Source organism: Balaenoptera musculus, chromosome 2, assembly GCF_009873245.2.
Source record: "Balaenoptera musculus isolate JJ_BM4_2016_0621 chromosome 2, mBalMus1.pri.v3, whole genome shotgun sequence".
Lineage (NCBI taxonomy): Eukaryota > Metazoa > Chordata > Mammalia > Artiodactyla > Balaenopteridae > Balaenoptera > Balaenoptera musculus.
Genome location: NC_045786.1, coordinates 62121134 through 62142343, shown reverse-complemented (window position 1 = coordinate 62142343; position 21210 = coordinate 62121134). Strand labels below are relative to the sequence as shown.

The following is a 21210-nucleotide window of genomic DNA, read 5'->3' as shown; positions in this document are numbered from 1 at the left end:
TTTTATTTAATTATAATCAGTTCAATTTGCTGTGCATTGGTTTTTGTTTTTACTTTTTGAATTAAGTTCTAAAATAAATTCAGTAAAGTGTGTAAAGTACATTTACTTTAGAAGTATGTTTTACTAACCACACAGATCAAGGTACAGAATTTTTCCAGTACCCAGAATATTCATCCTTGTGACCCTTCCCAGACGGTATACATCTCACCCCCACTACCTATTCTGACTTCTGTCACCACCAGTTCATTTTACCTGTTTTTGAACCTCATTTAAATGGAATTATGTAGCATGTTCTTTTTCTGAGTGTGTATCAGCTTCAGTTAATGTAATGTGTTTCTTTGAGGTATGTGCATGTTGTTAAGTGTATGTGTATGTTTTTAGGTTTGTTTTGTTTTTTTCTCTGTAGCATTTCATTCTCCTGATAATAGGTACTTGGAGTTTTTTTGGTTTGTTTGTTTGGTTTTGACTACTGTGAAAAAACTACAAAGAATATTCCTAAAAGTGTCTGGGTAGATATGCACTGATTTCTTTTGGGTATATACTGAAGAGTGAGATTTTTAGCCTTACAATAGATACTGCCAGAGTATCTATCTACTTTTCCAAAGTAGTTGTACCTCCACTTCTCCTAGTTGTGTGTGACTGCTCTAGTCCTTGTTCACACTTGTATTACTAGTCTTTTCTAATTTTAGCCATTTTGGTGGGTATGTAGGGATATCTCATGGTGGTTTTAATTTGCATTTTCTTGGTGGGTAATGATGTCAGACATCTTTCGTTGGATATCACTTTTTACGAAGCGCCCATTCAAGTCACTTTCTCATTCTTAAAATTTTGTTATTTTGTCTATTTGTTAATTACTTTCTAAGAATCCTTAAAATATTCTGATATGAGTCTTTTGTTAGATATATGTATTACAACTATTTTCCCCAGTGTGTGGCTTACCTTTTTTTCTTTCTGAATGATTTTTGGTGAACAAAAGTTTTTATTTTAATGGCATCTAATTCCTAATTTTCCCTCATTTATGATTATTGCTACTTACGAAATCTTTGCTTACCCCAAGGTTGTATTTATTTTTAAGGCAGTCTACAGAGAGTTTATGGAGAATGCTTTGAAAACATGTGACTTTAAAGTTGTATGTCTCATAGTGGAGTGAATTAATGCCCCCCCCATCATTTCTCTACGATGAAACAGAAAAGCACTACTTTAGTATTCTAAGTAGGAAATTTGTCACAAATGTATAGAATACTGTCCGTTTTAAAATATATGCTTAAGGGATCAGAACTCAAGTTCACACTGAAAATAATTTCCTCATCTCATTGAAATGCAAAATGAAATAATTTGTCAAGCTTTGGTAATTAATAAGGTAAAGTATATAGATAGGGATTAAATTACTGATAATTATTAAACTTTTAAAAATGTTTTTGAACTATAAATGTAAAGTTACAGATTGAAGGGAAGCAGAGAAGGGTGTTGGAGGGCTGCGTGAAGCTGATTGTGTCAGGCCTAATAGGCCATTAAGGTTTTTGGCTTTTATTCTAAGATAGAGCCATGAGAGGATTTTGAGCAGAGGAATGACTTGGTTATAGAGGATTGCTCTGACTGCTCGTATTAAAAAGAGACTAAGTGGGAGCAAGGAGATTGTGAGACTATTAAAACAGTCCAGAAGAGAAATGATGTTGGTTTGATCCAAGACTGTAGCCGAGGAGGTAGTGAGAAATGGTTGGATTTTGGATGTGTTTTCAAGGTATAGTTAGAGTCAGACTCTGATAAAAGAAGGAGATGAGCCAGAGATGATTGTAAGATCATTTTTACCTTTGATTGTGATTACATGAATTCAGATGATAGAATATGTTACATTTCTTTTTAAGTATTTTGTTTTATTATTTATTTATTTATTTACGGCTGTGTTGGGTCTTAGTTTCTGTGCGAGGGCTTTCTCTAGTTGTGACAAGTGGGGGCCACGCTTCATCGCGGTGCGCGGGCCTCTCACTATCGCGGCCTCTCTTGTTGCGGAGCACAGGCTCCAGACGCGCAGGCTCAGTAGCTGTGGCTCATGGGCCCAGCTGCTCCCAGGCATGTGGGATCTTCCCAGACCAGGGCTCGAACCCGTGTCCCCTGCATCAGCAGGCAGACTCTCAACCACTGTGCCACCAGGGAAGCCCGTTACATGTCTTTTTAATGACCAGAAATTTGAGCAGAAATTTTTTATAAAGTTGTTAATCATCACATTGTCATAATCCTACAACCCAAAAAAGCCCACCAGTAGGGGAAGATGGAACGTAATACAGCTTTTAAAAAGATTTATGAATTATTTTAATACATTGGAAAATGCCTATAATGTTAGTTTTAAAAAACTAAGATATAAAATAATACGTAGTAAATTTTCTGTTTAAAATTATATATCATACATTTATAGAAAAAAAGAGGAAAGGGTCTAGATTCATAAAAATCCTGAGTGGTTATTCCTCCTGAGCAATAGGGTTAAAGGTGATTTTTATTTCATTCTTTATATTTACCTATAATTGGTTTGTCAGGGGGAGGAAAAAACCCTTTTTAAAGAAAAATATTTCATCATTAGTCCTAAATTGAAGCGTAATATTGTTGACTTATACAGAGTGCTATATAAGTATAAGGCATATAAGTATTATATGTTTAGTGTAAGTATACTAAAGTACTTGGCATACTAAAAAAAAATCCTGTGTTTAAAGTTACCTGGTTTCAAAGCACAGCTCTCCAGTTATCTCATTTGTAAAAGCGTAGAATTATCCCAAAACTCAAGGGCGTTTAAATGCTTTTGACCCTGTGCTCAGAATGTATGTATAGATGGCATTCAGTAAAAGTCATTTTTTTTTACCTTGATAAAGAGCTGCCTTCTATGGTGAGAATTGGCATAATAGCTATTTTCAACATAAGTGATGGCAGCAGGACCTTGTGAAGAGAATTAGCTTATTAATGGCCAGGTTGACACTTGCCTTCTTGAGAATGCTTATTCTCAAAGATGGGAGATCACTTTCTTTTTCTTCCCTATCACCAACTTAAGGCTTAGTCATCTTGGCCTAATAGCTATGGCTGACCTTTATTCTCACCAGTTATGCTTAGGCTAGAATCATCTGTAAGAAATCATTAGGATTTGTCACATCAGAGAAGCATTATGGGTAATAGAGGGAGTAAGATGTATTTGGAAATCAGGGATTCTGACTTTGAGTCTGTTTCTTAATTATTTTTTAATTGATGTAAATTTCATATAACAATATTCACCATTTTGACTAGTTTAAAGCACACAATTCAGTGTACCAAAAGAAATCCCATATCCACTAAACAGTCAGTCTTCACTCCCTCCTCCCCCTAGACCCTGACAACCGCTCATCAGTTTTCTGTCTGTGTGGATTTGCTTATTCTGGACATTTCATTAAAATGGAGTCATACAGTATGTGATCTTTCACGTCTGGCTTCTGTCACTTAACGTAATGTTTTCAAGGTTCATCCATGTGGTAGCATGTATAAGGACGCCATTCCTTTTTATGGCTAAATAATATTCCATTATATGGATATTCCATATTTTATTTCTCCATTCATCAGTTCTTGGACATTTGAGTTATTTATACTTTTTGTAGAAACGTTTGTGTTATTATTTGAACATTTGTGTGCAAGACTTTTATTGAACGCATGTTTTTGATTCCTTGGAGTGAAATTGATGGGTCATATGGTAATTCTGTGTTTAACTTTTTGAGGAACTGCCAAGTGCACTAATCATTTTTATACCTCATTTTCAACATCTCCAAGATGTGGAGGTTTACTCATTTAAAAAATCCTTATTAAACACTATCCACAGACCAGGCAGTGTACTGGACATAAGAGATCTTTTCATGGAGTTTATTGTTTGGTTGGGGATAGGGAAACTGGAAGGCAGATATTAAACAAATGATTATACAGATAGCTGTCTAATGAAAATTATGACACATTCTATAAAGGAGAGGTGTATAATGTGCCATAGGAACTAAGGTAAAGGTGGTCTTTGTCTAGACTGGTATGGTGAATTGTCAGAAAAGGCCTCTATGAGTAACGATACATCTTAGCTGAGTGAAATAAAATAATAATAATAATAATAGCAACTTCATCTTATATTTATTGAGTGCTTACTATTTGCCAGGCAGTATTCTAGTCGGCCAGCTCTATTTCTGCTCTCCATCTTACAGATTAGTAAACTGAAAAATGGAAAAGTCAAAGAGCTTACCCCTCAGTTCATAGCTAGTAAGTTATGAAGCCAGTATTCTAACCTAGGCTGTCCCACCTCAGAGCCCCACTATGATAGTCTTTTGTTTCCTTTCCAAGGGAGGTGGCCCCAAGCAAAAACCTCTGAGGAAGGGTGGTGCATACTCTTTTGAAAGAATACAGATATGAGGGGAGTACACTGAAAGTAGCTCAGGACAGGGTGGGGTCTTTTTTTTCTTTCTTTTTGGCCACACTGTGCCACATGCAGGATCTTAGTTTCCCAACCAGGGGTAGAACCCGTGGTCCCTGCAGTGGAAACTCAGAATCTTAACCACTGGACCACCAAGGAAGTCCCAGGGTGGGGTCTTATGGAAGAAGAGAAGTGAGTGGGATAAGAAACTCAAGAAATAGATGAAGCCAAATTGTACAAAACTTTCCTGTTCATTTAAGAGATTTTAATGAGATTGGGCTATGCTTTTTTTTTTAACATCTTTATTGGAGTATAATTGCTTTACAGTGGTGTGTTAGTTTCTGCCTTATAACAAAGTGAATCAGATATACATGTGCACATATCCCCATATCTCCTCCCTCTTGCGTCTCCCTCCCACCCTCCCTATCCCACCCCTCTAGGTGGTCACAAAGCACCGGACTGATCTCCTTGTACTATGTGGCTGCTTCCCACTAGCTATCTATTTTACATTTGGTAGTGTATATATGTCCATGCCACTCTCTCACTTCGTTCCAGCTTACCCTTCCCCCTCCCCGTGTCCTCAAGTCCATTCTCTACGTCTGCGTCTTTATCCCTGTCCTGCTCCTAGGTTCTTCAGAACCATTTTTTTTAGATTCCATATATATGTGTTAACATACAGTATTTGTTTTTCTCTTTCTGACTTACTTCACTCTGTATGACAGACTCTAGGTCCATCACCTCACTACAAATAACTGAATTTTGCTTCTTTTTATGGCTGAGTAATATTCCATTGTATATATGTGCCACATCTTCTTTATCCATTCATCTGTCAATGGACACATAGGTTGCTTCCATGTCCTGGCGATTGTAAATAGCTGCAGTGAACATTGTGGTACATGACTCTTTTTGAATTCTGGTTTTCTCAGGGTATATGCCCAGTAGTGGGATTGCTGGGTCGTATGGTAGTTCTAATTTTAGTTTTTTAAGGAACCTCCATACTGTTCTCCATAGTGGCTGCATCAATTTACATTCCCACCAACACTGCAAGAGGGTTCCCTTTTCTCCACACCCTCTCCAGCATTTATTGTTTGTAGATTTTTTGATGATGGCCATTCTGACTGGTGTGAGGTGATACCTCATTGTAGTTTTGATTTGCATTTCTCTAATGATTAGTGATGTTGAGCATCCTTTCATGTGTTCATTGGCAATCTGTATATCTTCTTTGGAGAAATGTCTATTTAGGTCTTCCACCCATTTTTGGATTGGGTTGTTTGGTTTTTTGATATTGAGCTGCATGAGCTGCTTGTATATTTTGGAGATTAATCCTTTGTTAGTTGCTTCTTTTGCAAATATTTTCTCCTACTCTGAGGGTTATCCTGTCATCTTGTTTATGGTTTCCTTTGCTGTGCAAAAGCTTTTAAGTTTCATTAGGTCCCATTTGTTTATTTTTGTTTTTATTTCCATTTCTCTAGGAGGTGGGTCAAAAAGGATCTTGCTGTGATTTATGTCATAGAGTGTTCTGCCTGTGTTTTCCTCTAAGAGTTTGATAGTGTCTGGCCTTACACTTAGGTCTTTAATCCATTTTGAGTTTATTTTTGTATATGGTGTTAGGGAGTGTTCTGATTTCATTCTTTTACATGTAGCTGTCCGGTTTTCGCAGCACCACTTACTGAAGAGGCTGTCTTTTCTCCATTGTATATTCTTGCCTCCTGTATCAAAAATAAGGTGACCATATGTGCATGGGTTTATCTCTGGGCTTACTGTTCTGTTCCATTGATCTAGATTTCTGTTTTTGTGCCAGTACCATACTGTCTTGATTACTGTAGCTTTGTAGTATAGCTTGAGGTCTAGGAGCCTGATTCCTCCAGCTCCGTTTTTCTTTCTCAAGATTGCTTTGGCTATTCGGGGTCTTTTGTGTTTCCATACAAATTGTGAAATTTTTTGTTCTAGTTCTGTGAAAAATGCCAGTGGTAGTTTGATAGGGATTGCATTGAATCTGTAGATTGCTTTGAGTAGTATAGTCATTTTCACAGTGTTGATTGTTCCAATCCAAGAGCATGGTATATCTCTCCATCTGTTTGTATAATCTTTAATTTCTTTCATCAGTGTCTTACAGTTTTCTGTGTACAGGTCTTTTGTCTCCTTACGTAGGTTTATTCCTAGGTATTTTATTCTTTTTGTTGCAGTGGTACATGGGAGTGTTTCCTTAATTTATCTTTCAGATTTTTCATCAGGAAAAATGATGTATAGGAATGCAAGAGGTTTCTGTGCATTAATTTTGTATCCTGCTACTTTGCCAAATTCATTGATTAGCTCTAGTAGTTTTCTGGTAGCGTCTTTAGGATTCTCTATGTATAGTATCATGTCATCTTCAAACAGTGACAGATTTACTTCTTCTTTTCCAATTTGGATTCCTTTTATTTCTTTTTCTTCTCGGATTGCTGTGGCTAAAACTTCCAAAACTGTGTTGAATAATAGTGGTGAGAGTGGGCAACCTTGTCTTGTTCCTGATCTTAGAGGAAATGCTTTCAGTTTTTCACCATTGAGAATGATGTTGGCTGTGGGTTTGTCGTATATGGCCTTTATTATGTTGAGGTAAGTTCCCTCTGTGCCTACTTTCTGGAGAGTTTTTTATCATAAATGGGTGTTGCATTTTGTCAAAAGCTTTTTCTGCATCTATTGAGATGATTATATGGTTTTTCTCCTTCAGTTTGTTAATATGGTTTATCGCATTGACTGATATGCATATATTGAAGAATCCTTGCATTCCTGGGATAAACCCCACTTGATCATGGTGTTTGATCCTCTTAATGTGCTGTTGGATTCTGTTTGCTAGTATTTTGTTGAGGATTTTTGCATGTATGTTCATCAGTGATATTGGTCTGTAGTTTTCTTTCTTTGTGACATCTTTGGTTTTGGTATTGGGGTGATGGTGGCCTCGTAGAATGATTTTGGGAGTGTTCCTTCCTCTGCTATATTTTGGAAGAGTTTGAGAAGGATAGGTGTTAGCTCTTTTCTAAATGTTTGATATAATTTGCCTGTGAAGCCATCTGGTCCTGGGCTTTTGTTTGTTGGAAGATTTTTAATCACAGTCTCAATTTCAGTGCTTGTGATTGGTCTGTTTATATTTTCTATTCCTTCCTCCTTCAGTCTTGGAAGGTTGTGGTTTTCTAAGAATTTGTCCATTTCTTCCAGGTTGTTGGAATATAGTTGCTTGTAGTAATCTCTCATGATCCTTCATATTTCTGCAGTGTCAGTTGTTACTTCTCCTTTTTCATTTCTAATTCTGTTGATTTGAGTCTTCTCCCTTTTTTTTCTTGATGAGTCTGGCTAATGGTTTATCAATTTTATCTTCCCAAAGAACCAGCTTTATGTTTTATTGATCTTTGCTATTATTTCCTTAATTGCTTTTTCATTTATTTCTGATCTGATCTTTATGATTTCTTTCCTTCTGCTAACTTTGGAGTGTTTTTGTTCTTCTTTCTCTAATTGCTTTAGGTGTAAGGGTAGGTTGTTTATTTGAGATTTTTCTTGTTTCTTGAGGTAGGAGTGTATTGCTGTAAACTTCCCTCTTAGAACTGCTTTTGCTGCATCCCATAGGTTTTGGGTCATTGTGTTTTCATTGTTATTTGTTTGTAGGTATTTTTTTATTTCCTCTTTGATTTCTTCAGTGATCTCTCGGTTATTTAGTAGTGTATTGTTTAGCCTCCATGTGTTTGTATTTTTTTTTACAGATATTTTCCTGTAATTGATATCTAGTCTCATAGCGTTGTGGTCGGAAAAGATACTTGATACAATTTCAGTTTTCTTAAATTTACCAAGGCTTGATTTCTGACCCAAGATATGATCTATCCTGGAGAATGTTCCATGAGCACTTGAGAAGAAAATGTGTTCTGTAGTTTTTGGATGGAATGTCCTATAACTATCAGTTACATCCATATTGTTTAATGTGTCATGTAAAGCTTGTGTCTCGTTATTTATTTTCATTTTGGATGATCTGTCCTTTGGTGAAAGTGGGGTGTTAAAGTCCCCTACTATGATTGTGTTACTGTCGATTTCCCCTCTTACGGCTGTTAGTCTTTGCCTTATGTATTGAGGTGCTCCTATGTTGGGTGCATAAATATTTACAATTGTTATCTCTTCTTCTTGGATTGATCCCTTGATCATTATGTAGTGTCCTTCTTTGTGTCTTGTAATAGTCTTTATTTTAAAGTCTATTTTGTCTGATATGAGAATTGCTACTCTAGCTTTCTTTTGATTTCCATTTGCATGGAATATGTTTTTCCATCCCCTCCCTTTCAGTCTGTATATATCCCTAGGTCTGAAGTGGGTCTCTTGTAAACAGCATATATACGGGTCTTGTTTTTGTATCCATTCAGCCAGTCTGTGTCTTTTGGTTGGAGCATTTAATCCATTTACATTCAAGGTAGTTATTGATATGTATGTTCCTATTACCATTTTCTTAATTGTTTTGGGTTTGTTATTGTAGGTCTTTTCCTTCTCTTGTGTTTCCTGCCTAGAGAAGTTCCTTTAGTATTTGTTGTAAAGCTGCTTTAGTGGTGCTGAATTCTCTTAGCTTTAGCTTGTCTGTAAAGGTTTTAGTTTTTCCGTCGAATCTGAATGAGATCCTTGCTGGGTAAAGTAATCTTGGTTGTAGGTTTTTCCCTTTCATCACTTTAAATATGTCCTGCCACTCTCTTCTGGCTTGCAGAGTTTCTGCTGAAAGATTAGCTGTTAACCTTATGGGGATTCCCTTGTATGTTTTTTGTTGTTTTTGCCTTGCTGCTTTTAATATTTTTTCTTTGTATTTAATTTTTGATAGTTTGATTAATATGTGTCTTGGCATGTTTCTCTTTGGATTTATCCTGTACAGGACTCTGTGCTTCCTGGACTTGATTGACCATTTCTTTTCCCATATTAGGGAAGTTTTGAAGTATAATCTCTTCAAATATTTTCTCAGTCCCTTTCTTTTTCTCTTCTTCTTCTGGGACCCCTTTAATTCGAATGTTGGTGCGTTTAATGTTGTCCCAGAGGTCTCTGAGACTGTCGTCAATTCTTTTCGTTCTTTTTTCTTTATTCTGCTCTGTGGTAGTTATTTCCACCATTTTATCTTCCAGGTCACTTATCTGTTCTTCTGCCTCAGTTCTTCTGCTATTGATTCCTTCTAGAGAATTTTTAATTTAATGTATTTGTGTTGTTCATCATTGTTTGCTCTTTAGTTCTCCTAGGTCCTTGTTAAACATTTCTTGTATTTTCCCCATTCTCTTTCCAAGATTTTGGATCATCTTTACTATCATTACTCTGAATTCTTTTTCAGCTAGACTGCCTATTTCCTCTTCATTTGTTTGGTCTGGTGGGTTTTTACCTTGCTCCTTCATCTGCTGTGTGTTTCTCTGTCTTCTCATTTTGCTTAACTTACTGTGTTTGGGATCTCCGTTTTGCAGGCTGCATCTTCGTAGTTCCCGTTTTTTTTTTGATGTCTTCCCCCAGTGGCTAAGGTTGGTTCAGTGGGTTGTGTAGGCTTCCTGGTGGAGAGGACTGGTGCCTGTGTTCTGGTGGATGAAGCTGGATCTTATCTTTCTGGTGGGCATGACCGCGTCCAGTGGTGTGTTTTGGGGCGTCTGTGACCTTATTATGATTTTAGGCAGCCCCTGTGCTAATGGGTGGGGTTGTGTTCCTGTCTTGCTAGTTGTTTGGCATGGGGTGTCCAGCACTGTAGCTTGCTGGTCGTTGAGTGGAGCTGTGTCTTAGCGTTGAGATGCAGATCTCTGGGAGAGCTTTCGCTGTTTGATATTATGTGGAGCCGGGAGGCCTCTGGTGGACCAATGTCGTGAACTCAGCTCTCCCACCTCAGAGGCAGAGGCCTGACATCCGCCGGAGCACCAAGACCCTGTTAGGCACACGGCTCAGAAGAAAAGGGAGAAAAAAAGAAAGAAAGCAAAAATAAAGTAAATTAATGTTATTAAAATAAAAAATAAATTATTAAAAATTAAAAAGTAGTTTAAAGAAAGAATTAAAAAAAAAAGAAAGTAGAGAGCAACCAAACCAAAAAACAAATCCACCAATGATAACCCGCGCTAAAAAGTATACTTAGAAAAACAACAACAACAACAAAAAGGACAGACAGAACCCTAAGACAAATGGTAAAAGCAAAGCCATACAGACAAAATCACACAAAGAAGCATACACATACACACTCACAAAAAGAGAAAAAGTAAAAAAAAAAAAAGAAGAGAGCAACCAAATGAATAAACAAATCTACCAATGATAGTAAACTCTAAACACTTAGATAAACATAAAACCAAAAACAAATTAGATGTAGAAAGCAAACCCCAAGTCTACAGTTGCTCCCAAATTCTACCACCTCAATTTTGGGATGATTCATTGTCTATTCAGGTATTCCACAGATGCAGGGTACATCAAGTTGATTGCGGGGATTTAATCCGCTGCTCCTGAGGTTGCTGGGAGAAATTTCCCTTTCTCTTCTTTGTTCGCACAGCTCCCGGGGTTCAGCTTTGGATTTGGACCCGCCTCTGCGTTTAGGTCACCTACGGGCGTCTGTTCTTCGCTCAGACAGGACGGGGTTAAAGGAGCCGCTGATTCGGGGGCTCTGGCTCACTCAGACTGGGGGGAGGGAAGGGTATGGATGCGGGGTGAGCCTGCTGCCCAGCAGCCAGCGTGATGTTGCACCAGCCTGAGGCGCGCCGTGCGTTCTCCTGGGGAAGTTGTCCCTGGTTCACAGGACCCTGGCAGTGGTGGCCTGCACAGGCTCCCAGGAGGGGAGGTGTGGATAGTGACCTGTGCTTGCACGCAGGCTTCTTGGTAGCTGTAGCAGCAGCCTTAATGTCTCATGCCTGTCTCTGGTGTCCGCGCTGATAGCCATGGCTTGTGCCCATCTCTGGAGCTTGTCTAGGCAGTGCTCTGAATCCCCTCTCCTCGCGCACCCCGAAACAATGTTCTCTTGCCTCTTAGGCAGTTCCAGACTTTTTCCTGGTCTCCCTCCCGGCTAGCTGTGGTGCACTAGCCCCCTTCAGGCTGTGTTCTCGCAGCCAACCCCAGTCCTCTCCCTGGGGTCTGACCTCTGAAGAAGCTGGAGCCTCAGCTCCCAGCCCCCGCCCGCCCCGGCGGGTGAGCAGACAAGCCTCTCAGGCTGGTGTGTGCTGGTCGGCACCAATCCCCTGTGCGGGAATCTCTCCGCTTTGCCCTCTGCACCCCTGTGGCTGTGCTCTCCTCCGTGGCTCCGAAGCTTCCCCCGTCCGCCACCCCCCGTCTCTGCCAGTGAAGGGGCTTCGTAGTGTGTAGAAACTTTTCCTCCTTCACAGTTCCCTCCCACTGGTGTAGGTCCCGTCCCTATTCTTTTGTCTCTGTTTTTTCTTTTTCTTTTTCCCTACCCAGGTACGTGGAGTTTCTTGCTTTTTGGGAAGTCTGAGGTCTTCTGCCAGCGTTCAGTAGGTGTTCTATAGGAGTTGTTCCACATGTAGATGTATTTCTGATGTATATATGGGGAGGAAGGTGATGTCTATGTCTTACTCCTCCGCCATCTTGAAGGTCTCTCTCTGGACTGTGCATTTTTGATATCTTTCTTGCTGGCTTTGTGAGTTACTCTTTTTCTGCTTTAACACCATTTTCTTATAATACTCACAGGAATGTTTACTATTAAAATTAATGGAACTTAAGCTTCAGGGTTCTTCACTTTCATGGGTTCCTGTGAATTCAAGAAATTCTTGTGAATTAAGGTGTTCTAGGTGGATAAAGGAAGCCAGGTTGCAGTCAGTAGGCATTTCTGATAAATTACCAAAATATTTCAGAAGAAGGAGGCTATCAAAATTATATCTAGCAAAACCTGGATCCATTTCTGAACATTCCTACCAACATCCCTTATTTCACACACAGATTTTTTGGGAGGGAATCTTAGAAAAGGTGGCTGAGAATTGCTGTCTTAAGGCAAGATATCAGAGTCAGAAAACTCTAAAAGGGGCCTAAATTTGACAATATTGGTAAGTCATTAGACTACAATACAAACTGGGTAAAAATAGAATATTTAGGGTATAAGAAATGGGGAAATGTCTACCAAAATAAAACTATAGAAACTTTGAAATTATTGTTTTGATTCCTACAGTTCTATTTGTTGACAGTTTATGCGTATTTTAGTATCTTCAATTTAAGGCAGTTTTCATAGCACAGAGCATTGAGATTTTATTTTATAAATGAGGAAAATATTCTTAGCTGAAAACTTCCTAATGAACTTTTATTCTCGCTTTCAGGCGCCTGATCACAGATTCAAAAGTTAAATTAAAGTATCAGCATTTAATAACAAATAGCTTTGTAGAGGTAAGTGATCGCATAAGTTTTCCTTCTTTAAATAAAAGGAATTCTGTTTATTAATAGAAATATCAGTTTGTCTTATATAAGAAACACCTTTACAGTAACTTCAATTTTTGTCTTCATTTATGAAGCATACCAAAATACCTTTATTCTCAAAGGAATGTGATAAACCAATAAGTAGATGTCTTTTCATCGATCTTGAGCTTTGAGAATAAAATAATTTTATAGTCTTCCTTTATCCCTAGCAGAGAATTTTAGCTGATTATTAGTGATGTCATGTTTAATCATGTTGGGCACTCTAACCCTGCTATATCTCTGCTTGTTTTACCTTCCATTACCAGTAAACTTCGTTTAAAAAGAATTATGTAGTGATTTTTTGTTTGTTTTTATCAAATATGTCTTAACAGAAGTTGGCAAACTGTGGCCTGCCTGTTTTTGTAAATAAAGATTTATTTGAACATGCAGTTTTATTCTGCGACTGCTTTTGTGCTGCAGTGGTAGAGTTGAGTCGTTGCTAAAGAGGCCATATGGCCCACGGAGCCAAACATCTCTACTTTCTGGCTCTAAGTGAAAGAAGTTTGCCAGCCCCTGTACAAGAGCACCAGTGTAACTTGGTATTTCAGTTCTAGAATGTAATTTTAATTTTTATTAGAGATTAAACTGAAGGTCAGATCTTCTAGAAAATAGCATTTTTTAGGAATAGTATATTTTTTGAAATGGTCAATAAACTTGAGTTCTGATGGAGTGTTCCTTGAGCCATGTTTTGTCTCATAATAAAAATACTTCAAAAGTTATATTTCTTTTGATGAACTAAAATGGAATCTTTGCTGTGGTTTAGGCACTGGCTTTTGTTCTTAGAAGAGCTTTTCTGTGGTCAAAGAGAGAAATTCCATGTGTATCCCTCAGCTTGTTTCATACTATTCTATAGCATGTAAACGCCTTCCCTAAGTAGAAGCGTATCTTGTTTTCTTGTATCTTTTAAAATTGCCCTGAAATAGAACCATAGACAAATTGATGCTTGTTAATGATCACATAATGGTGATCATTTATTTTAAAGTTCTCAGTGGGATTTTGAAGATAGAACAAGAGATAGGTTATATATTTTATAATACCAGGTCTTCAAGGGATCTATAATCTTAGAAGAACAGTACATCCAAAAGCATTGCTGTAGGAGACTAAGTATTGCTGGCAGGTTTTTATGTGTCAGTGACACCATCCCCACTTTGTGATAGTGAGGAAGTAGTATAAATAATTGCATGGTGTACTGGAAAATCTTGCATCATGATTTAATTTGCTGTCATTTTTTATGTCCCAACTTGTATTTCAGTGCAATCGACTGTTAAAGTGGTGTCCTGCCCCAGATTGCCACCATGTTGTTAAAGTCCAATATCCTGATGCTAAACCTGTTCGCTGCAAATGTGGGCGCCAGTTTTGGTAAGCAAGTGATTTCCTAAATTGGAGTAGTGCACATAGCTTTTCTATTTATTTTTATTAGTAAAATAGTAGAAAAAAAGCAACTATACCCCAATTTTTAAAAAAGAAAAAGAAAAAAAATAGAAAATATTCTTTATCTGAGGTAGGTGGGTGATGTTGACTTTAAATAGTTTGTATTTCTTTTAAATAAAAATTAGATTAAAAAGTCACATCTTAAGATAGTTTTTCCTCTTTCTTTGTTGCTCTAACTTCTGGATTTATTTTCTTATGGGAAAAAAAATGCAGCGGTAATCACATTCTCTGTGTGCTCCACTGGTACGTATATGGCAGCAAATTTAAAGATCTGGGACAAAAACTCAGTTCTTCTCATTTCTTTTTTTTTCAAGTTTATCTGTTTTATATTTATTATTACATTATTTATTGTAAATTTAAAAAGTTCTTCTCATTTCTGATTGACTGCTTATTTTGTCAAATTATGTTTGGTTCCCTTATGGCTCTTGATCTGTTTTTAGGTTCTCTCTTAGGAAATAAAATACAGTTAGGTGTTTTGTTTTGTTTTTAATTTCCTTTATTCTGACAAGTTTAATCTTACTCCTAAAAATATGCAGATAAATTTGGAAAGATAAAACTTAGTTGATAGATGTGCTTTCTTTAACTAAGAGTTGTTCTATGGGGCCCCTGGCCACAGCTTTCTTGGTAACCTGGATTCCTGGGAGTGCTGTAGCATACTCTTTAGCCTTTGAATTTTAGGTTCAATTTAGCAGGGAATTTCCAATATCACGTATTAGAGAGTTAAGATGATCTTCCATTCCCTTATGGATCTTTTAGGAATGAGAAGCCAGTCAAGCCAGGGGGCTCTGTAACTAACAAATAAACATTTTATTGGCATTCCGTATCATTCTTCTTTTTCTCCAAACATCTATAGAATTAGACTTATATATCATTAATACTAAATATTTCCAAAAAGAGTAGGTAAACTCATAGAGATTAAATTTATGTAAAATACATGCTATTTTGGTAAAGATTAAATATTCATTATTGTTTCAGAGTTTACGCTGTAGACAGAGGGTAGAGTCTGATTCCTTACCTACTTTCAAATATACTTTTAGTATGAAATATTTCAAATACAGACTTAAGTATAGAGAATAACAACGAGTACTTACATAGTTAAAACCCAGCTTAATCAGAATCAGTATTTTGTTTGTTTTTGTCAAGAAATAAAACATGACAGATACATTTGAAGCTTCTTGATGTTCCCTTCTCCATTCCATTCCCCATGTTCATCTCCAGAAGTAACCGTTATCCTGACTTCATTTAAACTGATGTAGCACTTTATTCTTCTAATTTGCAAGGGATTTTTGGCATTCCCAAATTACTTGATTAGCTGATTAATCAGCCATACCATGGTTACTTTTTCACAAGCATTTGTGTTTATTCTTAATTTATACTTTTTAAACAAATGTATGTACCATGTGCCTAGAAAACAGAAAGGGATTAGCAATTAATATAGTCTTAGAGAATATGTAGACATAGTCTTTTGCTTTATACCTTGTTTGGTACAATTTATCTCTACTGGCTGAGGTTCATTTGTTTGGATCATGCAGAGATGTGACTTGTTTGCTTCCCACATATTGCTTACTGTGCATTAGTACTAAAGTATAGAATTACCCTACAAAGTCATTCTTTAACTCTTCATTTGGAGTGTTAAATAAAATATTTAATATATGCCTATGAAGCATTGGTTGAAATTTAAGTTCAAATTATTGAACATGATTTCATTTTGGTTTCAATTAGATAATGGTCACAACAAGGAATTATACATATTAAAAACTATCAGAAAAATACAAATCTAACTAAACTGATTTTATTGTCTTAACAGTTTGGTAGCTATTTAAATAGTCATCTATTATGAAATTGTCATCATAGCATGTCTTCATGCTTACAAGTCATTCCTCATTTCACACACACACACCCAAATATGTGTTGGTCCCAATACTAAATGCTAAATAATTTACTGTAGAATAAAATAGACATGGTTCCTGTCCTTGTATTTTGCAGTCACTAGAAACTGGTGGAAGTATTGAGGAACTGTAAAGCATGAAGTTGTTTGTTTGTTTACTTTACTTACAGTAGGTAGGACTTAATTCTTTTAACTCTTGTGTCACTTAACAGCTTTAACTGTGGAGAAAATTGGCATGACCCTGTTAAATGTAAGGTGAGTTTGCCTGGCATTTTCATTTTTAAATAAAGTAGTAGAGTACTACTAAGACTTGATGACTGAAAGCCACAGCCCACAAGTTTGTTATTTATTCATTAGTAAATGGAAGATAGTATTTTACCCTTTTTATTTCAGGTGATCTTTGCAAGTATTCAGGGAACATTCCTTAGGAATAAAATCATCTCCTGATTATTATCAAGATAATGGGAAAAAAAAAAGATATTGAGGGTTAAGGCACCTCCCTTGGAAGGCTTTGTAATTAGCTGAGGGGAATGACACACCTTGCAGCTGAGCCTCTCCTTGAGCTCTAGGTTCCCCACTTAGCTTCAGCCAGAGAAAGTCCTCCTTTGGTTGATTTTTGTGTACCTGGACTGGATATGAGAATCACAGGATTTCTTGGTTTAAAAGGTAGTAAACCCAGTGATAATCTTACCCTTTGGTTTTTACATTTAAGCTTAACTGTATTTAAGTGTTGATGTAATTTGCTATCCTTGAGTCTTCTGTTGTACTGAAAAGGGTTCCTGTTTTCAAACAGTGGTTGAAGAAGTGGATTAAAAAGTGTGATGATGACAGTGAAACCTCTAATTGGATTGCAGCCAACACAAAGGTTGGTATTTTCCTTCAGTAAACTCTTGGTATTGAAACTGATAAGGATAGGTGTATCAGCATTAGCAAAAGTAGTAAGTTTACCTAATAAAGGGCCTAGTTTTACCTTTTTCTTGATTAAGGTTTACTTTTTATTTTCAGAATTATTGCCTATTAATAATTTGCCTTTGTTTTACTGTTTGAGTTTATTTTATTGATTACTATAGTGCAATATGCACGGTACTCTGCTGTAGAAGTTTTCTTCTACCAGAAAAGCAGTAGTTGATAATTTTTCTACCCTGGGGTTTGATAATATCTTTTCATACTGTTCTTGGCTGCCTTTTAGTATACAAATGTATTATAGAGTTTTTTCCACCTAGCTTTTTTTTTTAACTAGGCTATATTTCTGCCTTTTAAAATCCCCAGGGTTTAACTTCTAAGGAGTCATTCTTTAGGGCAGTGTTCAGTCAGAATAACCGAGTAACTTATTATTATGTAACTGAATTGGGCTTAACAAGTTTAACATTTTTAACATGTTAAACTTCCAAAATATGATTTATTAAGAGACTTGAATCCTGAGAAATAGAAGCTTTGGGGTAATATGAGTATCCTTGTTTTTTTGGTTTTTATTTTTTGAATAACATTGGTCATGATACTAGTTTCAAAATTCAGTATCTTTATGCCATGAACCACTTCTTTAACCCTAGATGAATGTCTTACAAATGCAGATAATCTTGAGCACCCTTCTTTTCTATCACTAAGTAATAAGTAAGCATTTGAATCTGAACTGTGTACCCAGCTAATTTCTAAGTAGAAAATAGTGTAAACATTCAATCTTACATCCTATTTGTATAGGAAGTGACTTGGGTGATGGATAATAAGGTTATTCATGGGCTACTCATTTTTATTATTGTCTTTCACATATGAAGATGATGTTTTAAAGAATATTGAGTTGTTTGACCAGAGTTAGTTACAGCTTTGCACTCTTCCATCACTCAGTCTCAGGATAGTGATAAGAATGAGTGCTTAAATGATGAAGGCCAGCACATGATTTTATACCATTAGTACCCTGCTCTACCCATAACGATTAAAATATATGTATACATTTCTATCTCCCAGAAAGCATTAGCAGTAAAACAGTGAGTCCTGTCGCATAAAACAAATGCCCACATCTTGAAGAATGTAGTTTTGAAGTTGATATTTCTGTGCTCTCTAAAACCATCATGATAAACATACCTTATGGCACTCAGAAAAACCTAACTATAATGTCAGGAAGTGGTTGCTTTGTTATTTTTTAAAACTTTCCTGGTAGCCAAGCATTCTTTTTCAAAAATTGAAGATTTCCCCACCAGAAATGTTCATTAAAATCCCAGAATCTGCTTTCAAACCAGTATTTAGAATAGGGCAGTTATATTTTCCCTAAGTAGTTTGATTAAACTGTAGCCCTCTTTCTGTATCTAGAAAAATCCCCAAATACTCTGAATCCCCAAGATGTTTAAAATAGGGAGTATAGGCTTGAATATGTTTTGAGTTTGTTTAGAAGGTAGATTATTAAGCAAGAATGGCAATTTGTAATAACAGATTTATCTACTTGGCAGTTTTGAGATGAAACTGAGGAGTTTTTCTTCTGACACATTTCAGAAGCTTATTTTTGTTATTAGCTTTTTTAAAGGATTTGCAGATTGTTGGTATATTAAGAAATTAATACTAATTAGTTAATTATAGCTAAGAAATATAGAATGAAACAGATATATTAGGCCTGGAATTTGCTTCTTTGGGAAAATGTAGTATTTTTTTTTATGTGAGTGACTTCAAAAATTTGATTGAAAATGTATAATTAAATATTGCTGTATTAACCTATTGAATTACTATAGTTTATGGGTAGTGTAGTCTGTTCACAATAGCTGAATTGCAAGTAATATAATGGGTGATCCTCTCCCCCTGTTATGGGAGTAACAGATGTCAGATACAAAAATGTACAACAAAATCCAAGCTTTACATCTTATGGTTTTCTTAAAAATAATGAGTAAGTTTAATTTTCTAGATTTTTCAAGGGAAAAAAAAAACATGCCTGCAGGGTAATAACTTTGGCTCATTAGCAACCGAGAAAATGATACGGTCTTGGAAAAAAGAAAAGTGATCTCTGTAGCACAATTGTAAATGGACCACAAGAAAGTTGGGAAATTCAGTAGCCACAAAAAGAATTTACCCATCTTGCTTGCCTGATTCCTGAGGCCAAATTGCTTGGGTTTGTATCCTGACTCTACCATTTGCTACCTGTGTGACCTTGGACTAGTTTCTTTAAAGTTTTCTTAGTTTATTCATCTGACAAATGGAAATAAGAGTAGGGCCACTATAAAGATTATGAGTTAATGCATATAAAACACTGAGAACAGTGTATGGGATACAGGAAGTACTCAATGATTATTTCTAGATGACACTAGAAGAATATATTTACATGAAGAAAATGTTTAACCTCCCATAAAACTATTATTACTATGTGTTTGGTTAAAAGTACTTAAAATGTTTTTGTCTCCCAACCCCACTAAAACAAATCCTTAAGTTGTTATACATCTTAATAGCCAGTAATAATAACAACTCGTTTTCAGTGGTATTTATTGTTTGACACTGAGTGCTTTACGTGTATTAATCACAATAACTGTGGTATTTAAAAATAAACCAAATCTAAAACTGGCTTCTCCTCAGTGTAGCATTGACACCAACTTTATAGTTTCTCTTCATAGGAATGTCCCAAATGCCATGTCACAATTGAGAAGGATGGCGGTTGTAATCACATGGTCTGTCGTAACCAGAACTGTAAAGCAGAGTTTTGCTGGGTGTGTCTTGGCCCTTGGGAACCACATGGATCTGCCTGGTAGGTTGGGGAAATGAAGGGAAGAACATGTTCACATAAGTATGTGATGTATCTGCCACATATTATGAATAAGGTTTCTACCTCATGGAAATCACCATCTAACTTGGGAGCTAGATAAATGAATACAGTGTGTGATCATTGTTAAAAGTATATGCAAGATATCCAGAGAGAGGGATTAATTAGGCTTATCTCACAGATCATGTAACAGTTGAGTTGAACTTCAAGGAGGACTAAGGGTTCATTTGTTTAAAAAGTGGTAGGAATAACATTCAGGGCAAAAAGAGCCACATGAACAATGGTAGAATGATGTGAAAGTACATGACTTATCCAGAAAAGAGTTGCATTGTCTAATATGTCTTTCTAGATAATAGTTGAAAACTCAGAGACTTGGCAAAACCCCTTCCACAGTTGTGTTTTAGTTACCCTGTACCGCCATTAGACAAAAAATTTGTTCCAACTTTAAAAATTGGAAAAATTGCCCAATGCAATCCAGATTTTTAGCCTCTCTTTGAAACATAGGAACAGGCCTGCATTTCTGTTTGGCAGAAATCACCTGGAATTGATTAGTAGCCCTTTAGATGGAGCCTTTACTTTGCAGTTTGTTTTCCCAAGACTGAAGCTTATTGGCATTTTCATATATCATGATGGCACTAGTCACATTTGGTAGCAATACATACCTTTGTTCCAAGTACATTTCTTATCAATTTGGGAAAAATGCAAGTTAGATTGAGGATGCCTTGATGCATTTTTTTCAAAATGAGAAAAATGGGAGCTAGCACATCTCCTGGTAAAAGTGGAAATATTTCTGGGTGTTATAGTATGCAAATTGCCTGTTTCACTCATTTGTGTTACTTGCCTGTCTCCTATTGGTGTTGAGTGTGTGGCTGCTCAGATTGTGGGGAATAGGAAAAGAGAAAGTAGGCTGGGACCTAAAGTAGTTTGGACATTATCAGAAGGATTTTAACTGGGAGTGACAAGATTAGATCTGTAGTTCAGATGAGAAGGTTCTGTATTACATGCTTTACATACGTTATCTGGACATTGTGACTGCTTTGTAGAGCGTGGGTGGGAGGGGAAGAAATTGCAAGTTCAAGACAAGGTGAGGAGGATCTGAACTTAAGACAGTGGCAAGTCTTTCCTTTTAGATTCATTAATTAGAGGAATAGTAAGAGGGATTATTTGTCTGACATTAATTCTGAACCAGGTAAAAACTAATTGCTTAGATAGAAGGAAAGAAAGTGATTTTACCACTGTTAGAGCCAAGGAAAGGTATTTGGGGTATAGGTACTCTAGATTTTAGGAAGTCAAACTGGAGGATTAGAGTGTTCCTGGAAACTAAATTCACTCGAATGTATTTAAACAAGCCTAGTGAAG

The 21210-nt window shown here is 36.5% G+C and overlaps 1 protein-coding gene across 2 annotated transcripts in view; it reads left to right on the top strand.

The window, feature by feature from the left end:
* Positions 1–21210, top strand: part of ARIH1 (ariadne RBR E3 ubiquitin protein ligase 1) — a 114441-nt gene that overhangs the window by 83391 nt on the left and 9840 nt on the right. For both annotated transcript variants that reach the window (XM_036844425.1, XM_036844424.1), the window contains exons 6-10: positions 12664–12730; positions 14052–14158; positions 16331–16373; positions 16912–16983; positions 19706–19836. In XM_036844425.1, the coding sequence (XP_036700320.1) occupies positions 12664–12730; positions 14052–14158; positions 16331–16373; positions 16912–16983; positions 19706–19836 (420 nt within the window). The remainder of the gene's footprint in view (positions 1–12663; positions 12731–14051; positions 14159–16330; positions 16374–16911; positions 16984–19705; positions 19837–21210) is intronic.